General features: G+C 35.1%; 1 protein-coding gene across 1 annotated transcript in view; it reads right to left on the bottom strand.

Annotated features, from left to right (window-relative positions):
• LOC127859705 (amphiphysin-like) overlaps positions 1-14,522 on the bottom strand; it is a 73,113-nt gene extending 58,591 nt beyond the window's left edge. The window contains exons 1-3 of the mRNA XM_052397213.1: positions 14,363-14,522; positions 8,670-8,750; positions 6,225-6,279 (exon numbers count right to left, since the gene is read on the bottom strand). Of these exons, the coding sequence (XP_052253173.1) occupies positions 6,225-6,279; positions 8,670-8,750; positions 14,363-14,443 (217 nt within the window). The 5' untranslated portion in view covers positions 14,444-14,522. The remainder of the gene's footprint in view (positions 1-6,224; positions 6,280-8,669; positions 8,751-14,362) is intronic.
• Between the last annotated feature and the right edge of the window lie 5,955 nt (positions 14,523-20,477).

Here is a 20,477-nt window from a genome sequence, read left to right as displayed (position 1 = left end):
GAAACACTATAATGAAAACAAGGGATTTTAATGAGTATTTAAAAAAAATAATATTATTATTATTTTACATTTAAATCAAATTAAATTTATATAATACTTTGATTTTAGATTACCAAACATGTACTTTTCCATGAATAACAAGATGTGTTTGTGAAACACAATGTCCCCCTATATGATGTTTGACCTTGAAGGATGACCTTGACCTTGTGAAGGATGACCTTGACCTTTCACCACTCAAAATGTGCAGCTCCATGAGATACACATGCATGCCAAATATCAAGTTGCTATCTTCAATATTGCAAAAGTATTCATAAAATAAGCGATTTGGGCCACATATATTTGACCTCTGACCTTGAATGATGACCTTGACCTTGACCTTTCACCACTCAAAATGTGCAGCTCCATGAGATGCACATGCATGCCAAATATCAAGTTGCTATCTTCAATATTGCAAAAGTATTTATAAAATAAGCGATTTGGGCCACATATATTTGACCTCTGACCTTGAAGGATGACCTTGACCTTGACCTTTCACCACTCAAAATGTGCAGCTCCATGAGATACACATGCATGCCTAATATAAAGTTGCTATCTTCAATATTGCAAAAGTATTCATAAAATGAGCGATTTTGGCCACATATATTTGACCTCTGACCTTGAAGGATGACCTTGACCTTGACCTTTCACCACTCAAAATGTGCAGCTTCATGAGATACACATGCATGCCAAATATGGAGATGCTATCTTCAATATAGCAAAAGTTATTGCAAAATGTTAAAGTTGGCGCAAACAGACAGACCAACAGACAGACCAACGTACAGACCAACAGACAGGGCAAAAACAATATGTCCCCCACTACAATAGTGGGGGACATAAAATGTTTACATTATCTTCAGTTTGGCAACCTTTTTTTTGATTTGCTGATTGGGTTGTTAATTATTGACTTTTTATAATACAAAGTAAACTGCTGCTAAACATATTTTGAATATTGAAAACATAACACATGATAAGATAAACCAATAATGGGTGTGAGACCGTTTTTGATCATTGTTCAATCATAACATATTGTATTTAAATTTCATATATTGTGCAAGTTTCACACTATTATATATTATCTTAAAATACATGGAATGGAATATAAAGTACTTTCATAATAGATAGAAATGTACTTTACAACTCTATACCCATCTATTAATAAATGCAAAAAAGTATGAATATACAATGTTTGCATGAAGTCTGCTACAGACGGCCTTCATTTCATAACCAACAAGAGCTGGGGGATCCACTATGTTAGATAGTATATGGTTTAAGCCTTCTTTAGTTTTGTAGTGGCTGCACATGTTTTGCAAAAACTGGAGAAAATCATACAACCTACTACATACAAAATAACAGCTTTATCTTGTTTTTTATTTGTTTTTTATCAACCTTTCTGCTCCTAACTGCACATGTTTTTCTTGCTGTAAAGCTCATGCTTCAACTCCAGTTATTATGTGGCCCCATACATCACAGTGTTTTGTTCACCTGTATCCTTTGACTGGATATTAAAACAGCAATATGAATGAAACATGATAATACACTGAATACAAAGAAATTAACGGTCCCCGATTTTGTGGTATTCAACAACGTTTTACTCCGCTGATTTGGTGAAGTATATGATAAACATGTCAGAAATAGGTCAGCCTACATCTCAATGTTAGGTGTGTAAAATTATCTCATTGTTACAATTTGACGCATTCTTACTGTATCACTGGGCATTTACATGTACACATTGAATATTATTAAGCCAAACCATCCATTATTTATATGTTACTGAGGTATTTTTGGTATTAAATATTAGGTGAAAAAGTAGGCTTATGCTAATTCATGTAAAAGAAGGATTGCTTTTATCTATATGAATTTACAAGATAATTAAATTCTAATTCTTCAAAAGATAAAAACTTATAATTTAACGCTTAAAGTTTCGATGATGCAATATTTAACCATTTCACTGCATGATTAATGTTCTAAAACACTCAACAAGAGCACCGCATAACGGGTGCATTTTTGAATAAATCGAGCTGGTTATGACAATACCTCAGGTTTTCTCAGAAAACAGCCGAGCTAAATATTATAATTAATGTCTAATTTAACCGTCTTCAGAATACAGTTTGTATTGCAATATGTGTTATGAAGAAGTGGTCAACACATCTGTGAGTTATGTCATGTGAAAATGAGACATATACCATATGCCGCCCGTGTACCTCCTGACTAGCCTGCGCATCTGCATAGTCTGGTCAGGAGCTACCTGTCTTCTTATGAAACCAAGAAACCCATGTGACTTTATAGTACGCAGCGTAGCTCCTTACCAGACAGCGCAATTGATTAGGGAGGTCTTAAGCTACGGCTGCAGATCACCCATTTTCGCATGAAACAGGTAATATATTGCTAAAAAAGAACTTAAGATATCTACACACTTTCAACATGGATGGAGATTTTTTGGTGGTTCTCCACATTTGTACTTGTACTATGAATCCATGTTGTATAAGGTCAAATGACTTTAAATGCACTTAATATGCATTTCATGGAATAATTTTATTGCAGTTCTATTATTTTCATACATGTACATCACAGTCTGTGTAGTAATCTTCCTTATTCAAAAGTACATGCAGTTCTTTATGTCCAACCAATGCCCTTGATAGGACAGGCTTAGCAAATCTGAGAAGTTCACCGGCACAATTCATGTACAAATACCCGACAGTGAAAATAAAATCATGTTATTGAGTCTCCCGCTGTGAAAACAGGTCTTAATGCATGTGCATAAAGTGTCATCCCAGGAACATCACTTTCAACCTAGACTGGATTTTCCTTTACTTCCTTTATATGAAAAATTCTATAACAGGGGAAAGTGTCATCCCTAAGCCCTCAATTAAATTATGCAGTCAGCCAGTCAAAACAATTTTTATCAAGGGTTTACAATAATATTTCAAAAAGAATGTTATCATTGTATAGGGCAATCCCAAATGGTTTTGATTTCACAGGTGGGTATTAAAATGAGGTTAAATACCATCCCCACCTTGGACAATACTGATATCAAGTGAATAGGTTGGGGATTGAAGCAGGTTGTGGCACTTGATGATGGTGTCAACCTATCAAATATCACTCATCTAAAAGTTATTTACTTGTCTAAACTCTGTTACTGATATAACTCAGAGGGCTTGCTCTCCTACATTAAGAATTTAAGTTTCAAACCATTTCATGATAACATAGGGATACAGGGACAATAGGAGCAGCATACAGGGGCTGACACATTTGAAAATGCCCAACTTTTGGTTTTTTACACTCAAATCATAAATTATTTGGATCATATCATGCATTTAATTGCTTTTGTTTGTTTTTTCCAATTATTAACCTTAATTGTTACACTCAGCAGCATTTATCAAAATTGTAATTACCAAGCCAATCAAAATTGTGTATCCTTTATACTGGAGACCAAGAAACTATCCTTACTGGAGACCAAGAAACAAGCTCACCTTTATGAAACCAAAATTCTGAGCAAGCCAAGTTAAAGGACTTGATGGCTTGTGGTAATTTAAATGACATGATAACATCGTCAAATTGGTATTTCTTGTTTATAGAGCACCTTTCCGAATTTCTATTCTAAGTAACACATCAATAAGGGACCAAAAAACTCAGTTAACTTCCTTACTTAGTTCCTGAATATTTCCATCCTCTCTAAACCTAAATCTCATGTATGCACTTTTCAAGAAAAACACACAGGGACATCCCAAAACTGCCTCCAGGATTTTGCAGTAGAAGGTAAAGGATGAGCGTTTAATAATTGTATCTCAAATAAAACGGTTTCGCAGATACAACAATGTCACACTCGACCCACAATTTTTGAGGAGCATGTATGTATCCATACTATTATTTCCTGTCACAAATTATTCCTGTTTCCTATGTGAAACCATATTAATATCCACTTCTTATGGCTATCAGTGCTTGTACCTGGTACAAGGAAGTAAAAACACATTGAATAAAAAAATCTAAACAAACACCATATCAACAGATAGGGAGTTTTTGTTGTTGTTGTTTTTTTTTGTTTGAGAAGGAAGGAAACAATAACATTTTAAGTTTTTACCACAAAACTTAAGCAGTTATTCTCTTTTAAATAGATTAATTTCTATTCATTTAAGTTTCACAAAAGTTTGCAATATACACATTTTTGCAAAATAGTTATAAGGTCATGTAATATCAAAGAAAACTATGATTAGAAAAGATATTTCTTCAAAATGTTTAAAATTGCATATATTGACTTTGTTCATTGTTAGTCCCAGAAGGAACCGGTAAAAACCCACATAAGGCCAAAAAAAAAAATGTCCTTGGAAAAAAAAACAGGGTCGGTAGGAAGATTTTTTTTTCCTTTTTTTTCAGGTACTAGAATGGAAGGCTACTAAAGTGTATAATAAGAAATACATGCATATATATGCTTTGATTGCTTGACATAACATCAAATATGAACGAAAATGAACAAATATTTTTTTTTTGGGGGGGGGGGTACCCCAATTCAAAGTTGAAGGTCGGGCGCAGATTCGGGAGACACGGTCGAGCGACAGTCCTTTTTTATGCCTAACTTTGGGTTAAACCAAAACTTTAGACCTACTGAATTAATCCAAACCCAATGGTAGGTCAAGGTCAAATGGAGGTAAGGGTGATGTGGGCCTGCTGATTGTGTTCATCCAAGCAAGTATAAAACTTTTGTAGCATGCAGTATTGATGTTTGACAAAACAAATCATTTTGGGACAAACAAGATTTTGGACCTTCTAAATTATTCTTAGCCAAACAGTGGAAGAATTCAAGGTTTAAATGTGATCAGATCATGTGGGTGTGGTCAGTGTGTTTCAAGATAAAATCCATGCAAGTATCAAAGCTTTGTTGCAAGCGGTAGACTAAACAGGTAATTTTGCTTTAACAAAAAATGAGGCCCTTTCGAATCTGTCCTTGTGTGAATTAAGAATGTTCTACATCAATATTAGAGCATTAACAGTTAACTCCTATACAACAATTAAATAAATTAAATGCATATATCTATGTTCCCAGTTTAAATTACAGATGGTTTCAACATGAATACTGCACAGCTTCTGATACAATAATTCGTCAAGCCACTTTCCTTTATAAAAGTTGAAATTCATCTGATGAGGCTACTTAACAAGTTAAAATCATTGGTGTCCACTGAATAAGTTAGTAAGAATTACACCCAGACTGGTGTCCAATAATAAGTAACCAGTAATAATGACACCCAGACAGTTTGACAAAATGTTTATAGCAAATATTACTGAAGTAAGATTAATTGATGGTCTACTGTCAGCATGCATCAGCAAACATGTGTTCTTATGCAATACACTGACATGTGTTAGGCAGAATTGAAAGCAATACACTTAGGTTTCTCCAAATTAAGCTATGACAACATCTATGTATGAAAGCTAAGAAAAAAGGTTGATAAAGGTCAACCCAAGAACTAAATATGATACATATGTCTAGAGAAGTGAGTTTAGTAACTGCAACAAGGGTATTTTCAGCATTTTGCCAACCTTTTAAAACAAATCTAAATACCATATAACAAAAAATATATACTGGAACTAAATGACTGTCAGCATTCCATTATACCTGTGCAAGCCTCTTTATACCATAGAGATATGTAAACAGTGGCTACTTAAATAGCACAATTTATTGAAAATGGTCAACTAAAGCTGAACTGGTTGCACTGACAGAAATGCTCTTGAATACAGTGAATAAGAACATGCTTACTTATATATGAGTCGCGCTCTGAGAAAACTGGGCATAATGAATGCACGTAAAATGTCGTCCCAGATTAGCATGTGAAGTCCGCACGGGCTAATCAGGGACGACACTTTCCGCTTATATCACTTTTCGTTTAAATGAAGTCTCTTCTTAGCAAAACCCAATTGAGGCACAAAGTGTCGTTTCTGATTAGCCTGTGCGGACTGCACAGGCTAATATTGGACCACAATTTACGCACATGCATTAAGCCCAGTTTTTTCAGAACACGACTCATATATATTTGTAGAACCAACTGATCATGGTCTGCAGAGACACAAGAAAAAGTAGAACAATAATAATCTAATGACCATAATAGTGACAGCAACATGACAGTTGTAACTTTATCATTAATTATGTCCTATACCATCAACTTTATGGTTAAGAAAAAGAATGTGGAAAATGGTACCTTTGGCATGGTTGACATAGTTTCTGAGTTCTTTCTGAAGCTTTGTTGCTACTTCCTGAAATGTACACATAGTTTCATAGCATCACTCTGGTCAAAACTATCCTACCTATTATTATGGTATTCAAGAACAACAAAGATAAATATATAAAAAGATACATTTTTAGAAATATTAGTATAGTTTTATAAAATTCAAAGATATTCAACACTAAATGAAGACAAAGCAATGCTTAAGACTTACAGATCTGAAAGAAATTTAACAATTTTATTAACAAGAGGGCCTGAAAGGACCCAAAGTCGCTCACCTGAGATTCAAAGGAACTGACCATGTTCTGTGCAGCCCAAGATGTCATTAGAACAATATGTTCTTACCAACTTTCATGACTAGTGAACACTCTGGCAGTCACGTTTTTCAATAGACCAGAACCATTTTCATAAACATCCAAGAAATCATTTAAACAAATATACCGACAAAGTTTCATGAAGATTCATAAGTCCATATAAGGAAAAATGCTTCGCCCACTGGTAGCCATGCTTTTCAAGCAACTGGAACCACTTTCGAACTGGTCAATAATATAATTGGGACAAATCTTCTGACAAAGTTTCATGATGATCGTACAATGAATATGGCTTCTAGAGTGTTAACAAGGTTTAACTATAGCTATATAAGGAAAAATGCCACGCCCCCCCTTGGCGGCCACCAACCGGAACCATTTACGAACTCATCTAAGATATCATTGGGACAAATCATCTGACCAAGTTTCATGATGATCGGACAATAAATGTGGCCTCTAGAGTGTTAACAAGGTTTTACTCAAGCATGATATATAGCCATATTAGGAAAAATGCCCCGCCCCCTGATGGCCATGTTTTTTAAGCAACCGAAACCATTTTCGAACTCATTCAAGATATCATTAGGACAAATCTTCTGACCAAGTTTCATGAAGATCGGAAAATAAATGTGGCCTCTAGAGTGTTAACAAGGTTTTACTATAGCCATATAAGGAAAAATGCCCCGCCCCCTGGCAGCCATGTTTTTCAACCAACCAGCATCATTTTTAAACTTGTCCAAGATATTAATGGGGTGAATCTTCTGACCAAGTTTCATGAAGATCGGACAATAAATGTGGCCTCTAGAGTGTTAACAAGATTTTACTAAAGCCATATATAGCCATATAAGGAAAAATGCCCCGCCCCTTGGTAGCCATGTTTTTCAAGCAAACGTAACCATTTTTGAGCTCATCCAAGATATCATTGAGACCAATCTTCTGACCAAATTTCATGAAGATTAGACAATAAATGTGGCCTCTTATGTTCACAAGGTTTTACTATAGCCATATAAGGAAAAAATGCCCCGCCCTTTGGCAGCCATGTTTTTCAAGCGAACGTAACCATTTTAGAACACAATCTTAGATATCATTGAGACCAATCTTCCTACCAAATTTCATGACGATTGGACAATAAATGTGGCCTCTAGAATGGTTTAACAAGGTTTTACTATAGCCATATAAGGAAAACTGCCCCACCCCCTGGCGGCCATGTTTTTCACCGATCTGGACCATTTTCGTACTCGTTCAAGATATCAATGAAACCAATGTTTTGACCAAGTTTCATGATGATTGGGCAAAAATTGTGACTTCTAGAGTGTTCACAAGGTTTTTCTATAGCCATATAAGGAATACTGCCCCGCCCCCTGGCGGCCATGTTTTTCAACGGACCGGAACCGTTTTTTGAACTCAACCAACATATCAATTTGACAAACATTTTGACAAAGTAACATGAAGATTGGGCATCAAATGTGACTTCTACAGTGTTCACAAGGTCTTTCTTTTTTTTGACCTAGTGATCTAGTTTTTGACCCAGCATGACCCAGTTTCGAACTCAGTCGCGGTATCAATGGGACAAATGTTCTGACCAAATTTCATGAAGATCCGACAATAAATGTGGCCTCTAGAGTGTTCACAAGGCAAAATGTTGACAGCGCACGACGGACGACGGACAAAAAGCGATCACAAAAGCTCATCATGAGCACGTTATGCTAAGGTGAGCTAGGATATTAGCTTGCATTATAACCTATGCAAAAGTCTGTTATACCTCTGAAAGTAAGCCATCTAATCTGTAAAAGGTGCGCAAATAATTTCCAACGTACTGGCCCTCATGGCAGGTGAACAATCCTGGTCAATGCCTTTTTTGTATTTGACATGTCAATAAATTTGAATTTTGGCCAGTAATATTTAAAAGTTTGCCAAACCCTGTTGCCAGTCATTGAGAACTTTTTCAGAGACTGCATTTAATCATTACTAGACAATACCAGCAATACGATCAATGTAAATGGAATGCGCATTTCTGGCAATTGAAACAAATATTCCAGAAAGGTGTCAGTGTTCTAAGCCTTTCACTACCAATAATACAATCAGCATCTACCAGTATTGGTTATTGTTTATGTACCTGTTGTCTATCAAGCTTATGACAGTCCTCCACAAGTTTCTCATCTGTAGTTTTCTCTGTCTTCCCAAGACTCTGAAGAACCTGAAGTGCATATCACAACTGTAAGTATGTAACCTAGAAAACTGATAGTATGTAACCTAGAACTGAAGTGCATAATACAACTGATAGTATGTAACCTAGAAAACTGATAGTATTTAACCTAGAAAACTGATAGTATGTAACCTAGAACTGAAGTCCATAATACAACTGATAATATGTAACCTAGAAAAGGATCAAGGAATTACATATGAGCAAGGTGCTACGTAAAAGAGGTAAGGCAGGAAAAGAGGGATATGTAGTAGTATCTGGCCAATTTGCTCGAAAAAATGTACAAGTGTATGATTTTTGCTTCCATTGTGTGCATTAATTTCATTTCATTTTCTAACATAAATTTTTTTCCAATCCTGTTATAAGGCTGGTATTCCATCTGTCCATATCCGCATATCCGCATCCGCAAAAAAATAGAACACTGTGCTCACTTCCATTCATCCGCATATCCGCACGCTGCAAAAGGCGTCCGCAAAAGAACGCTCAAGTGAGCATTCTAATGCGGATGCAGACAAGATACTGACGGCATTTAGCACGATGAGAGTAGCTGTCATCTCAAAAATCAACTGAAAAACTATCGAATTCTTGAAAAATTACCCGGAATTATTCAACCAACGCAGTTCTGCATATCGGGACTCTGATTACCTATACTTCAATTGTTTGGAAAAGCATAGCCAAGGCACTAAAAGAAGATGTTTCAGGTATTAACCATTTGTATTCCTTTACAGACAGAACGATGATTTGTAACTTATATCTACTTAAATTCACGATTGTCTGTCATAATAATTATCTCAATTATAATCTTTAGTTTTATCCATATACAAAAATAAAGATACTAACTATTCAACAGAATATACAATGCTCGTCAGCCAAAAAGCAAGAGGCAAATCTTATCAATTATCATGGACTACAACAACTTAAACTAATATAACATTCGTTAAACTTGGTTTTAAACAATCACAACATTACAACAAGAGCACCGCATAACGGGTGCCACGCTCAGCTGCGAAAGCTTGTCAGATTTTTTTATTTTTTTTATTTAGGTCACAGTGACCTTGACCTTTGACCTAGTGACCCAAAATGGGTGTGGCGTGTAGAACTCATCAAGGTGCATCTACATATGAAGTTTCAAAGTTGTAGGTGGAAACACTTTGATTTTAGAGGTTTTTGTTAAAGTTTTATATTAGAGGACAAAGTGACCTTGACCTTTGACCTAGTGACCCAAAAATGGTCGTAGCATGTAGAACTCATCAAGGTGCAACTACATATGAAGTTTCAAAGTTGTAGGTGGAAGCACTTTGATTTTGGAGCCTATGTTAAAGTTTGATATTAGGGGTCACAGTGACCTTGACCTTTGACCTTGTGACCCAAAAATGGGTGTGGCGTGTAGAACTCATCAAGGTGCATCTACATATGAAGTTTCAAGTTGTAGGTGGAAGCACTTTGATTTTAGAGCCAATGTTAAGGTTTTAGCACAACGCCTACGGCGGACGGCGGATGTCGGACGAGCTGGCTATGACAATAGCTCGGGTTTTCTCCGAAAACACCCTCGCTAAAAATTCATTTTGATCTATAGCTAAAATAATCATAACAAAACACACTATCACGTGAAGTTGAACATCAATCTTGGTATAAATTGTGCATTTTTTTCAACAATTATTATACATAGTTTTAACTGTTGTATTTTTTTATTTTGATACATTTTAAGTAAAATAGACACTTGTTTATATTAATGCATCACATACATTTATTTGACCTTAAAAATCACTTGGATTTTGTAAAATTCAGAGTCGTAAAAAAAATAAAAATTTGTATCGACACAGGTTAGAAATACAGTCAAATTGATAACAAAATAGAATACCATCCCTGCTAAAGTCATGGAAAAGTGCTTCTTATATTATACATATATAAATATATAGAATATTCAGTGATTTTGTTTGCTTTTATTTGTTACAGCCTGTGCCATTTGAATTGGGAAAATTAGCACGATAAACCGTGAAATTGGGAAAAACAGCGCGATAAACCATGAAATTGGGAAAAATTAAGCATTATAAATATGATTATAAGTAACAGAATTAATATTGTTTTTAAGTGAATGTTCAGGGGGTTTTCGAGCCATTTTGGGAAAAGGAGTCTGGTTAAATTGGGATTTTTTTATTTTAATCAATAAATGTGGCAAATTTGGGAATTATTTATTGACAAAAAGGACTAAATTAAAGTTTATATTTTGTAGGATATTTAAAAAATTAAGTTCAGATCTAGAGTTAAGAAATCATAATTAAGTCGTAAGAGACATCTTTCTAAAAAAAATAATATATATATTTATTTTTGTTGAAATTGGGCTTTTTTTGGGAAATTTTGGTCAGATTTTTGGGGAAAGTGGAATTTTGCGATTGGGAAGCAGCCGAAAATCGGCTGTAATTTTGAGCAAAAAAAATCACTGATATTACATAAATACATTCAAACATTTATTAAATGCACAATTTTCGATGATTCAAATCGCCAAAATGATATCCGTTCCAAGTGTGATGTAAAAATTCACATAATACAGTATCACTATCAGTTTGGAATGATATTCATATACATATAGAACATGAATCAGTTCAAATTACTTTTGGTGCATTATATATTTGGTTGTGTATGTATATAGATGACTATTTTAACCATGACCTAAAAAAGACTGTGTTGAGTATTGGGAAATTTTTGTCACATAAAAACATCATTAGTTATATGGTACCCTAGAAAAGTTCAAATAATAAAAAGCCATATAACACCGGAATTACTTATTACAAAACTGGTTAAATTAAGGATAAAATATCACAGCTATCCAAAACACAATTTCAGGTTGAGAACTTTGGGATATAAAAATCATGGGTATTTTCTTACAAATTACAGGGGAAATATTTGTCAGCTCTTACTGTTTACAGTTGTTATAGTTGAATACCATTCACTAAGCTGTCATTATGTACATTACACATTGATGAAACTGTCTGGTGTCCGTACAATGCCTCAGGCTAAAACCATTTAAAAGTGAAACCTTCAAATCAGCATGTTAAAGAAAGAAGAAGTAATCATGGCTAGTCCAAAAAATTAGACGTAAGCTACCCCGATGTAAATCGACCTCATATTTATAGGAGTATAATCATGGCATGTATGTTTTGAAAAATCATGACGGGATTCTAAATTGAAATATGGCAAGAATAGTCTTAGAACATCCTAGGCAGGCAATTTTGAAATATATAAGACCCTCTGATTCATTTATATTATTACGGATTTAAATTGAAGCAGAATCATGCTTTTGATGCAATTATTTAGCAATTTTCTCAAATTTGAAATTCTGCAAATTATCTGCCTTGCATCATTTGATGCAATAATTACAAGAAAGTTAAGTCATTGATAACTTTTATCACATGCCATACCCTGTTTCCCACGTAATATAACCATTACATATTTTTTTTTATTACACATGTGTAATAAAACATTTGAAGCGTTTTCATTGGCTGTGTTTTCGTTTATTGACCAATTGCATTTTGTTATTTTGCAGTTATTTTGCAACGTCAAATAATGTCACAAAATTTAAACATTTATCATTATGTTTGTGTAAATATTTATTTAATTTGCTCATTTAAAAGCATGTGATAAAAAAGATCTGACACTTGTTGTCATATCATACCATATTTTATCAAACTCATCCAGGAAATTCGTTAGTAATGTTCACCAAAGGCTCGCTTACAAACAAAATTCCTGAACTCGTTTAATAAAATATGGTATGATATGACAACTTGTTCCAGATTCCTATATGTATACACCACAATTTAAGATCAATCGCATAGTATTTGACTAAATAAATGTATACCAACAAACATTTGCACAAAATTAAACTAGTATGCCAAAAATAACTGCACTTCAGTATTTTGACCCTTATAATTTCTTCTGACCCTTAACATTTTAAGCACAGGGTAATTTGACTCGTGATTTTCAAAATCTATTGATATTCCTGATTACTGTCAATTATTAATTTGTATGGAATAATAAGCATAGTCCACTGCTGCTGCATAGGGAATGATCTAAGATAGTAATGACACTTATACAATAATTTAAGGATTTAAAGCTATTTCTATACATGTACATTCCATTGAATATATGTGCAAATTTAACAAAATTCAAAATTTTCTCACATAAATGTTGTAAACCAACCAAGAGAGGCAATTAACAAAGTCATGAAATAACCAAAATCAATGTCTAAAAATATAATTAAGTTTTAACACGTGTGAATGTGAAGATTATGTTGTTTCTATTGATGCCCAATCGAAGGTTGACGTTTTTATGTTTTATTTATGCAAAATGCAATACAGCTTTTGTTTTTTAAACAAGTTATTTGAGACATTCTCTTATTCTATCTACCATTTCATGTACTTCATTGGATATATTCTGAAGTAGAATTCAAAGTTGTTTTGCATATATCAATTTATGCTGAGGACTACTGAGAGTGAATCTATATATAAATTAGTTTAATTAGGAAGTCTAAAATCATTATGTCACTGTGCCCTGTGATGTTGAATTGGTTTCCATTTCAACTTGTTCATACCGATGTGTCATCCCAATACTAACACATGTATACATCATCATGATATTTATGCCTAGAATTTTTGCTGTTCAAGGCACACAACCCCTTTTTACATACATGTATGCCTGTTTTAAATTGAACATTTATCATGGTCGAAGAATTTTAAAGACTAATAGGTTATTAATTACCGGTACATGTCCATGTCTTTTTGGTAATTAAATGTTAAGGTATTTAAAACTATTATACATTTTTAACATGTTACTAACTAAGGGTAAGGTCACATTAATTAAAATTCTACTATTACGTCGGAGCGTCCCATGACAGAGACAAGCCTACCATAATAGCACCAGATTAAGCTAGTATGCACTGAATAATGAGAGTGACAACACTGTGATAGGGGTTGCAGCAAGTTGTAAGTTTTTATTCTAAATGGTATATTTGAAGAAAATTTATGGAGTTCTTAGTCATTTTGATTTCCTTACATATTGTCAATAAAATCTAAGACAAAAAACATGAAGAGGACCAATGAACTTAAAACTATTGAATTATTATAAATCATTGATAAAACTTGCTCTTTGGCTAAATGTATTTTTATGCATTTAAAGACACATTTAATATTGGTTAAGCATACAAAATATTTAACAGAAAGGCATTTGCAAACATTAAAGTAAACATTAATTAGCTACAATTTACAAACAACAATTAATTTAAATGCATTACAACATTGTTAAACAGTCAAGTTTGTATTATGTTAATTTTTTCGTTAACTTGATTGCAGTTAAAAAAAAATGTATGCACATTTACTAAAATAACGATCGAGACAACATTTTTCGAATACTTGAGTAGCTGACATATCAAATAACCCCAAGCAAATCGGTGTTGTCAAATTTCTTAACGGAATACACTAAAATGTGCCAACACCTGCATTGTAAATTTCGTTTTCTGCCTTTATCATGCGCTATATAAGAACTACAAAAATATATCCGATTTGCAAAAATACAATCTAAATAAATGCAATAAATTCATTATTATATCATACCTTAGTTTTCCGTCGTCTTAGAAATTTTTCCGTAATGTTTAAAATCCCACCCTTGTTGTTTTCGGCCATTTTTGTTTTCATTCATGTACACAGTGTTATACCGAACTTAACGATTGGTTGGAATGTTGGTTGTATGAAAAGCGTAGTACGCTGCGCTATAGTCAGTTTCACAAGATCCGATCCAACCAAATTACTGCTCGTTCAATAGAGTTGTACCCCTTGGCAGTTGGAATTTGCGATTCACTGAGACTAAATTAAAATAAGGAGCTTACTAAAAAAATGTTGTAAAGCGAATATTTGTTAATACATTTAATAATTTTCTGTTTATATTCTTCAAACCGATCATTGGGTTTCATTGTAAGAAAAGGTTCACTTATACTCGAAATGATTATTTTCAAACTTTTTGTCACATATTTCAAGACTAAAGAGCGCTGTACATCAATGAGAAAGAACACAAACATACTAACATAAAAATTCGTTGATCAATAATCATCAAGTTCACAGAGAAAATTATGCATTTTTCAGAGACCAGTATAGACTCTGATTATATAATGCAGGTTATTCAGTTCCCAGCATTAACTCTGACAATACATACAGGCAGTTCAATGACCAGTATAGACACTGGTTATACATAAAGGCTGTTCAGTGACCAGTATAGACCATGATCATCCATGCAGAATTTTCAGTGACCAGTATATACAGTGATAATACATGCAAGCTGTTCAGTGAGCTGTATAAACCCTGTTAATACACGCAGGCTGTTCAGTGACCAATAGAGACCCTGTTAATACATGCAGGCTGTTCAGTGACCAGTATGGACCTTGATCAAACATGCTGGCTTTTCAGTGAACAGTATAGGCACTGATCATACATGCTGCCTGTTCAATGGCCAGTATAAATCCTGATCATACATGCTGGCTGTTTAGTGACCAGTATAGGCACTGATCATACTTGATGACTGTTCAATGGCCAGTATAGACCCTGATCATACATGCTGGCTGTTCAATGACCAGTATAAACCCTGTTAATACATGCAGGCTGTTCAGTGACCTGTATAGACCCTGTTAATACATGCAGGCTGTTCAGTGACCAGTATGGTCCTAGATCAAACATGCTGGCTTTTCAGTGACCAGTATAGGCACTGATCATACATGTTGACTGTTCAATGGCCAGTTTAGACCCTGATCATACATGCTGGCTATTCAGTGATCAGTATAGGCACTGATCATAAAAGCTGACTGTTCAATGGCGAGTATTGACCATGATCATATATGCTAGCTGTTCAGGTACCAATATAGACCCTGTTAATACATACAGGCTGTTCAGTGACCTGTATATACCCTCTTAATACATGCAGGCTGTTCAGTGAACTGTATAGAACCTGTTAATAAATGCTGGCTGTTAAGTGACCAGTATAGGCACTGATCATAAATGCTGACTAATCAATGGCCAGTATAGACCCTGATCATACATGCTGACTGTTCAGCGACATGTGTTGACCCTGATCGTACATACAGACTGTTCAGTGACCAGTATAGACCCTGTTCACACATGCTGACTCTTCAGAGTCCAGTTAGACCTTGATCATACATGCAGGCTGTTCAATGATCAGAATAGACCTTGATCATATATGCTGACTTTTCAGTGACCAGTATAGACCCTCATTCTATAGACTTACTGCAGACTGTTACCTGACCAGAATTGGCATAGAGGATGCATTCATGCTGTTTAGTGAACAGTATAGACCGTCATCATATATGTTGACTTTTCAGTGACCAGTATAGACCCAGATCATACATGCTGACTATTCAGTGACCAGTGTAGACCTTGATCATACATGCCTTCTCTTCAGTGACCAGAATAGTCCCTGATCATACATGCTGACTGTTCAGTGTTCAGTATGCATGACCAGTCAGTATAGACCCTGATCATACATGCTGATTATTCAGTGACCAGTATAGACCTTGATCATAACTGCCGGCTCTTCAGTGACCAGTGTAGACCCTGATAATACATTCTGACTGTTCAGTGATCAGTATAGACCTTGATCATAACTACTGGCAGTTCAGGGACCAGTAAAGACCCTGATCATACATGCTAAATGTTTAGTGACCCGAATAGACCCTGATCATACATGCTGACTGTTCAGTGTCCAGTATAGACCTTGATCATACATGCTGACTGTTAAATGAGAAGTATTGACCCTGATCATACAAGATGATTGTTCAGTGACCAGTATAGATCCTGATCATACATGCTTACTGTTCAGTGTCCTCACGGTCTATCCCTGATCATACATGCTGACTGTTTAGTGACCAGTATAGACCTTGATCATACATGCTGACTGTTCAATGAGAAGTATTGACCCTGATCATACAAGCTGATTGTTCAGTGACCAGTATAGATCCTGATCATACATGCTAACTGTTCAGTGTCCAATGTAGACCCTAATCATACATTATGACTGTGTAGTGTCCAGTCTAGATCCTGATCATACATGTTGACTGTCCAGTGACCAGAATTGACCCTGATCATACATGCTTACTGTTCAGTGACCAGAATAGACCATGATCATACATGCTGACTGTTCAGTGACCAGCATAGACCCTTATCATACTTGCTGACTGTTCAGTGTCTAGTATAGATCCTGATCATACATGCTTACTGTTCAGTGACCAGAATAGATCCTGATCATACATGCTTACTGTTCAGTGGCCAGAATAGACCCTGATTATTCATGTTGACTGTTAAGTGTCCAGTATAGACCCTGATCATACATGCTGACTGTTCAGTAACCAGTATAGACCTTGATCATACATGCTGACTGTTCAGTGACCAGCATAGACCCTGATCATACATGTTGACTGTTCAGTGACCAGTATAGACCCTGATCATTCATGTTGACTGTTCAGTGACCATTATAGACCCTGATCATACATGCTGACTGTTCAGTGACCAGCATAGACCTTGATCATACATGCTGACTGTTCAGTGACCAGTATAGACCCTGATCATTCATGTTGACTGTTCAGTGACCATTATAGACCCTGATCATACATGCTGACTGTTCAGTGACCAGTATAGACCTTGATCATACATGCTGATTGTTCAATGAGCAGTATTGACCCTGAACATATAAGCTGATTGTTCAGTGACCAGTGTAGACCCTGATCATAACTGCAGGCTCTTCAGTGACCAGTGTAGACCCTGATCATTCATGTTGACTGTTCAGTGACCAGTATAGACCCTGACCATACATGCTGACTGTTCATTGTCCAGTATAGCTCCTGATTATACATGCTGACTGTTGACTGTTCAGTGACCATTATCGACCCTGATCATACATGCTGACTGTTCAGTGTCCAGTATAGACCCTGATCATACATGTTTACTGTTCAGTTTCCAGTATAGACCCTGATCATACATGCTAACTGTTCAGTGACCAGTATAGACCCTGATTGTACATGCCTACTTTTCAGTGTCCAGTATAGACACTGATCGTACATGCTTACTTTTCAGTGACCAGTATAGACCCTGATTGTACATGCTTACTTTTCAGTGACCAATATAGACCCTGATCATATATGCAAAATGTAACCTGATAGAGGCAATTATGTAATCGTAATAGATGTAAGCATGGATCTAAATTTTAACGTACCATATGACTGTATATCTGGAAAAACACATTAATTACAAACATCAGGATGTAATTATACATTTTTCAAAAATTATTTGTATAAACATAACACAGGTTTTAGTAATTTACAAATACAATATGGTTTTGTTACATGGTGGATTTGGTTTGTTAGATTTTGCCTATATTATTTAATCCGTTTTATTTGTTGCACTGCCCAAACTTCCATGTTTAAATCTGTATTATGCGAAACAAAAAAATGTTTGTTGCTCCTCAGTAGGTGTGAATTCTTTTACAGTCTGTTAAATCACATCTTTTTCCCATGTATTTAATTCTCATCGTATAGATAAAATTGTGTGTTCAATTGCATTTTACCTTTTTACATAGAATAAACAAAGCAAAAACAAGTGGACAGCAGCTTTTGTTTTTAATACTCATTCATTTAGTAAATTTGAGTTTCGTAAAATTGTGAGTTCACTTTATGTCAGGAATTTTTGTTGGTGGTCCTGTACTGATGTAAATTCAAATGGGATACATAATTGTTTCAGTGTGTGTATAACATCATAGGATTTGTTTCAACTATTATACAAATTTGTCTCATTTACTTTTGGTTGAATGTAACTAAACATAAAATACACAAATAATGTTTTACATATAAATAATAATTCTATTAACAAATAAATCGCTAGGTATAGCTTAGATAACTTCAAACAATGAATGTACAAGTATTATTACTTAAATATGACATCTTTGTTCTTCTATTTCTTCTTTATTCAAGGCATTGAAACAACTGATTTACACAAAACATTGTCAGAATGTTTATCAACATTTACTTTGGTCTTTTTAAGTTCCTGTTGAGTATAATAATTTAATCTTTAATAGGTGAAAAGTGGTCAAACAAAGTTATTGCAGTTGGCTCCCTTTAACTGGAAGAAAATGTCTTGCATTTTAATGGGTGATAAGTTGGTTCCTTTTTCCCAGTTCCTTATTCCTAATTCGAATAAGGAATACGGAACTGTTCCTTATTCCTTATTCACGCGTTACATATTTGTTATAGGGTTTTAAATAACAATCATCATGAAAGTTGGTCAAAACATTGGTTTCATTGATATCTCGGACGAGTTCGAAAATGGTCCAGATCGGTGAAAAAACATGGCCGCCAGTCGGCAGGGCATTTTTCTCTCTATGTATATTGTGAAAACATGCGAACACTCTAGAAATCACTTTTTTGGCACAATTTTCATGAAATAAGGTCAGAACATTTGTTTTCTTGATATGAGAGTTGAGTTCGAAAATGGTTTCGGTCAGTTTAATAACATGGCTGCCGGGGGGAGGCAGTTTTCCCTATTTGGCTATAGAGAAACCTTGTTAACACTCTAGAAGTCACAATGTTTGCCCAATCATCATGATGGTTGGTCAAAACATTGGTTTTATTGATATCTCGGACGAGTTCGAAAATGGTCTAGACCGATGAAAAAACATGGCCGCCGGTGGGCGGGGCATTTTTCTCTATATGTAAATAGTGAAAACATGTGAACACATTAGATGTCACATTTTTGGCCCAATTTTCATGAAATTTGGTCAGAACATTTGTTTCTTTGATATGAGATTTGAGTTCGAAAATGGTTCCGGTCAGTTGAATAACATGGCTGCCGGGGGGGGGGGTCAGTTTTCCTTATTTGGCTATAGAGAAACCTTGTAAACACTCTAGAAGTCACAATTTTTGCCCAATCATCATGAAAGTTGGTCAAAACATTGGTTTTATTGATATCTCGGACAAGTTCGATAATGATCTAGATCGGTGAAAAAACATGGCCGCCAGTGGGCGGGGAATTTTTCTCTATATGTATATAGTAAAAACATGTGAACATTCTAGAAGTCACATTTTTGGCACAATTTTCATGAAATTTGATCAGAACATTTGTTGCCTTGATATGAGTGTTGAGTTCGAAAATGGTTACGGTCAGTTGAAAAACATGGCTGCCAGGGGGGTGGGCAGTTTTCCTTATTTGGCTATAGAGAAACACTGTAAACACTCTAGAAGTCACAACTTTTGCCCAATTATCATGAAAGTTGGTCAAAACATTGGTTTTATTGATATCTCGGACGAGTTCGAAAATGGTCAAGATCGGTGAAAAAACATGGCAGCTAGTGGGCGGGGCATTTTTCTCTATATGTATATAGTGAAAACATGTGAACAGTCTAGAAGTCACATTTTTGTCCAATTTTCATGAAATTTGGTCAGAACATTTGTTTCCTTGATATGAGAGTTGAATTCGAAAATGGTTCCGGTCAGTTGAATAACATGGCTGCCAGGGGGGGGGGGGGGGCAGATTTCCTTATTTGGCTATAGAGAAACATTGTAAACACTCTAGAAGTCACAATTTTTGCCAAATTTTTGCCAAATCATCATGAAAGTTGGTCAAAACATTGGTTTTATTGATATCTCGGACGAGTTCGAAAATGGTCCAGATCGGTGAA

Source organism: Dreissena polymorpha, chromosome 15, assembly GCF_020536995.1.
Source record: "Dreissena polymorpha isolate Duluth1 chromosome 15, UMN_Dpol_1.0, whole genome shotgun sequence".
In the NCBI taxonomy this organism is placed as follows: Eukaryota; Metazoa; Mollusca; class Bivalvia; order Myida; family Dreissenidae; genus Dreissena; species Dreissena polymorpha.
This window is presented reverse-complemented; position numbering and strand designations above follow the sequence as displayed.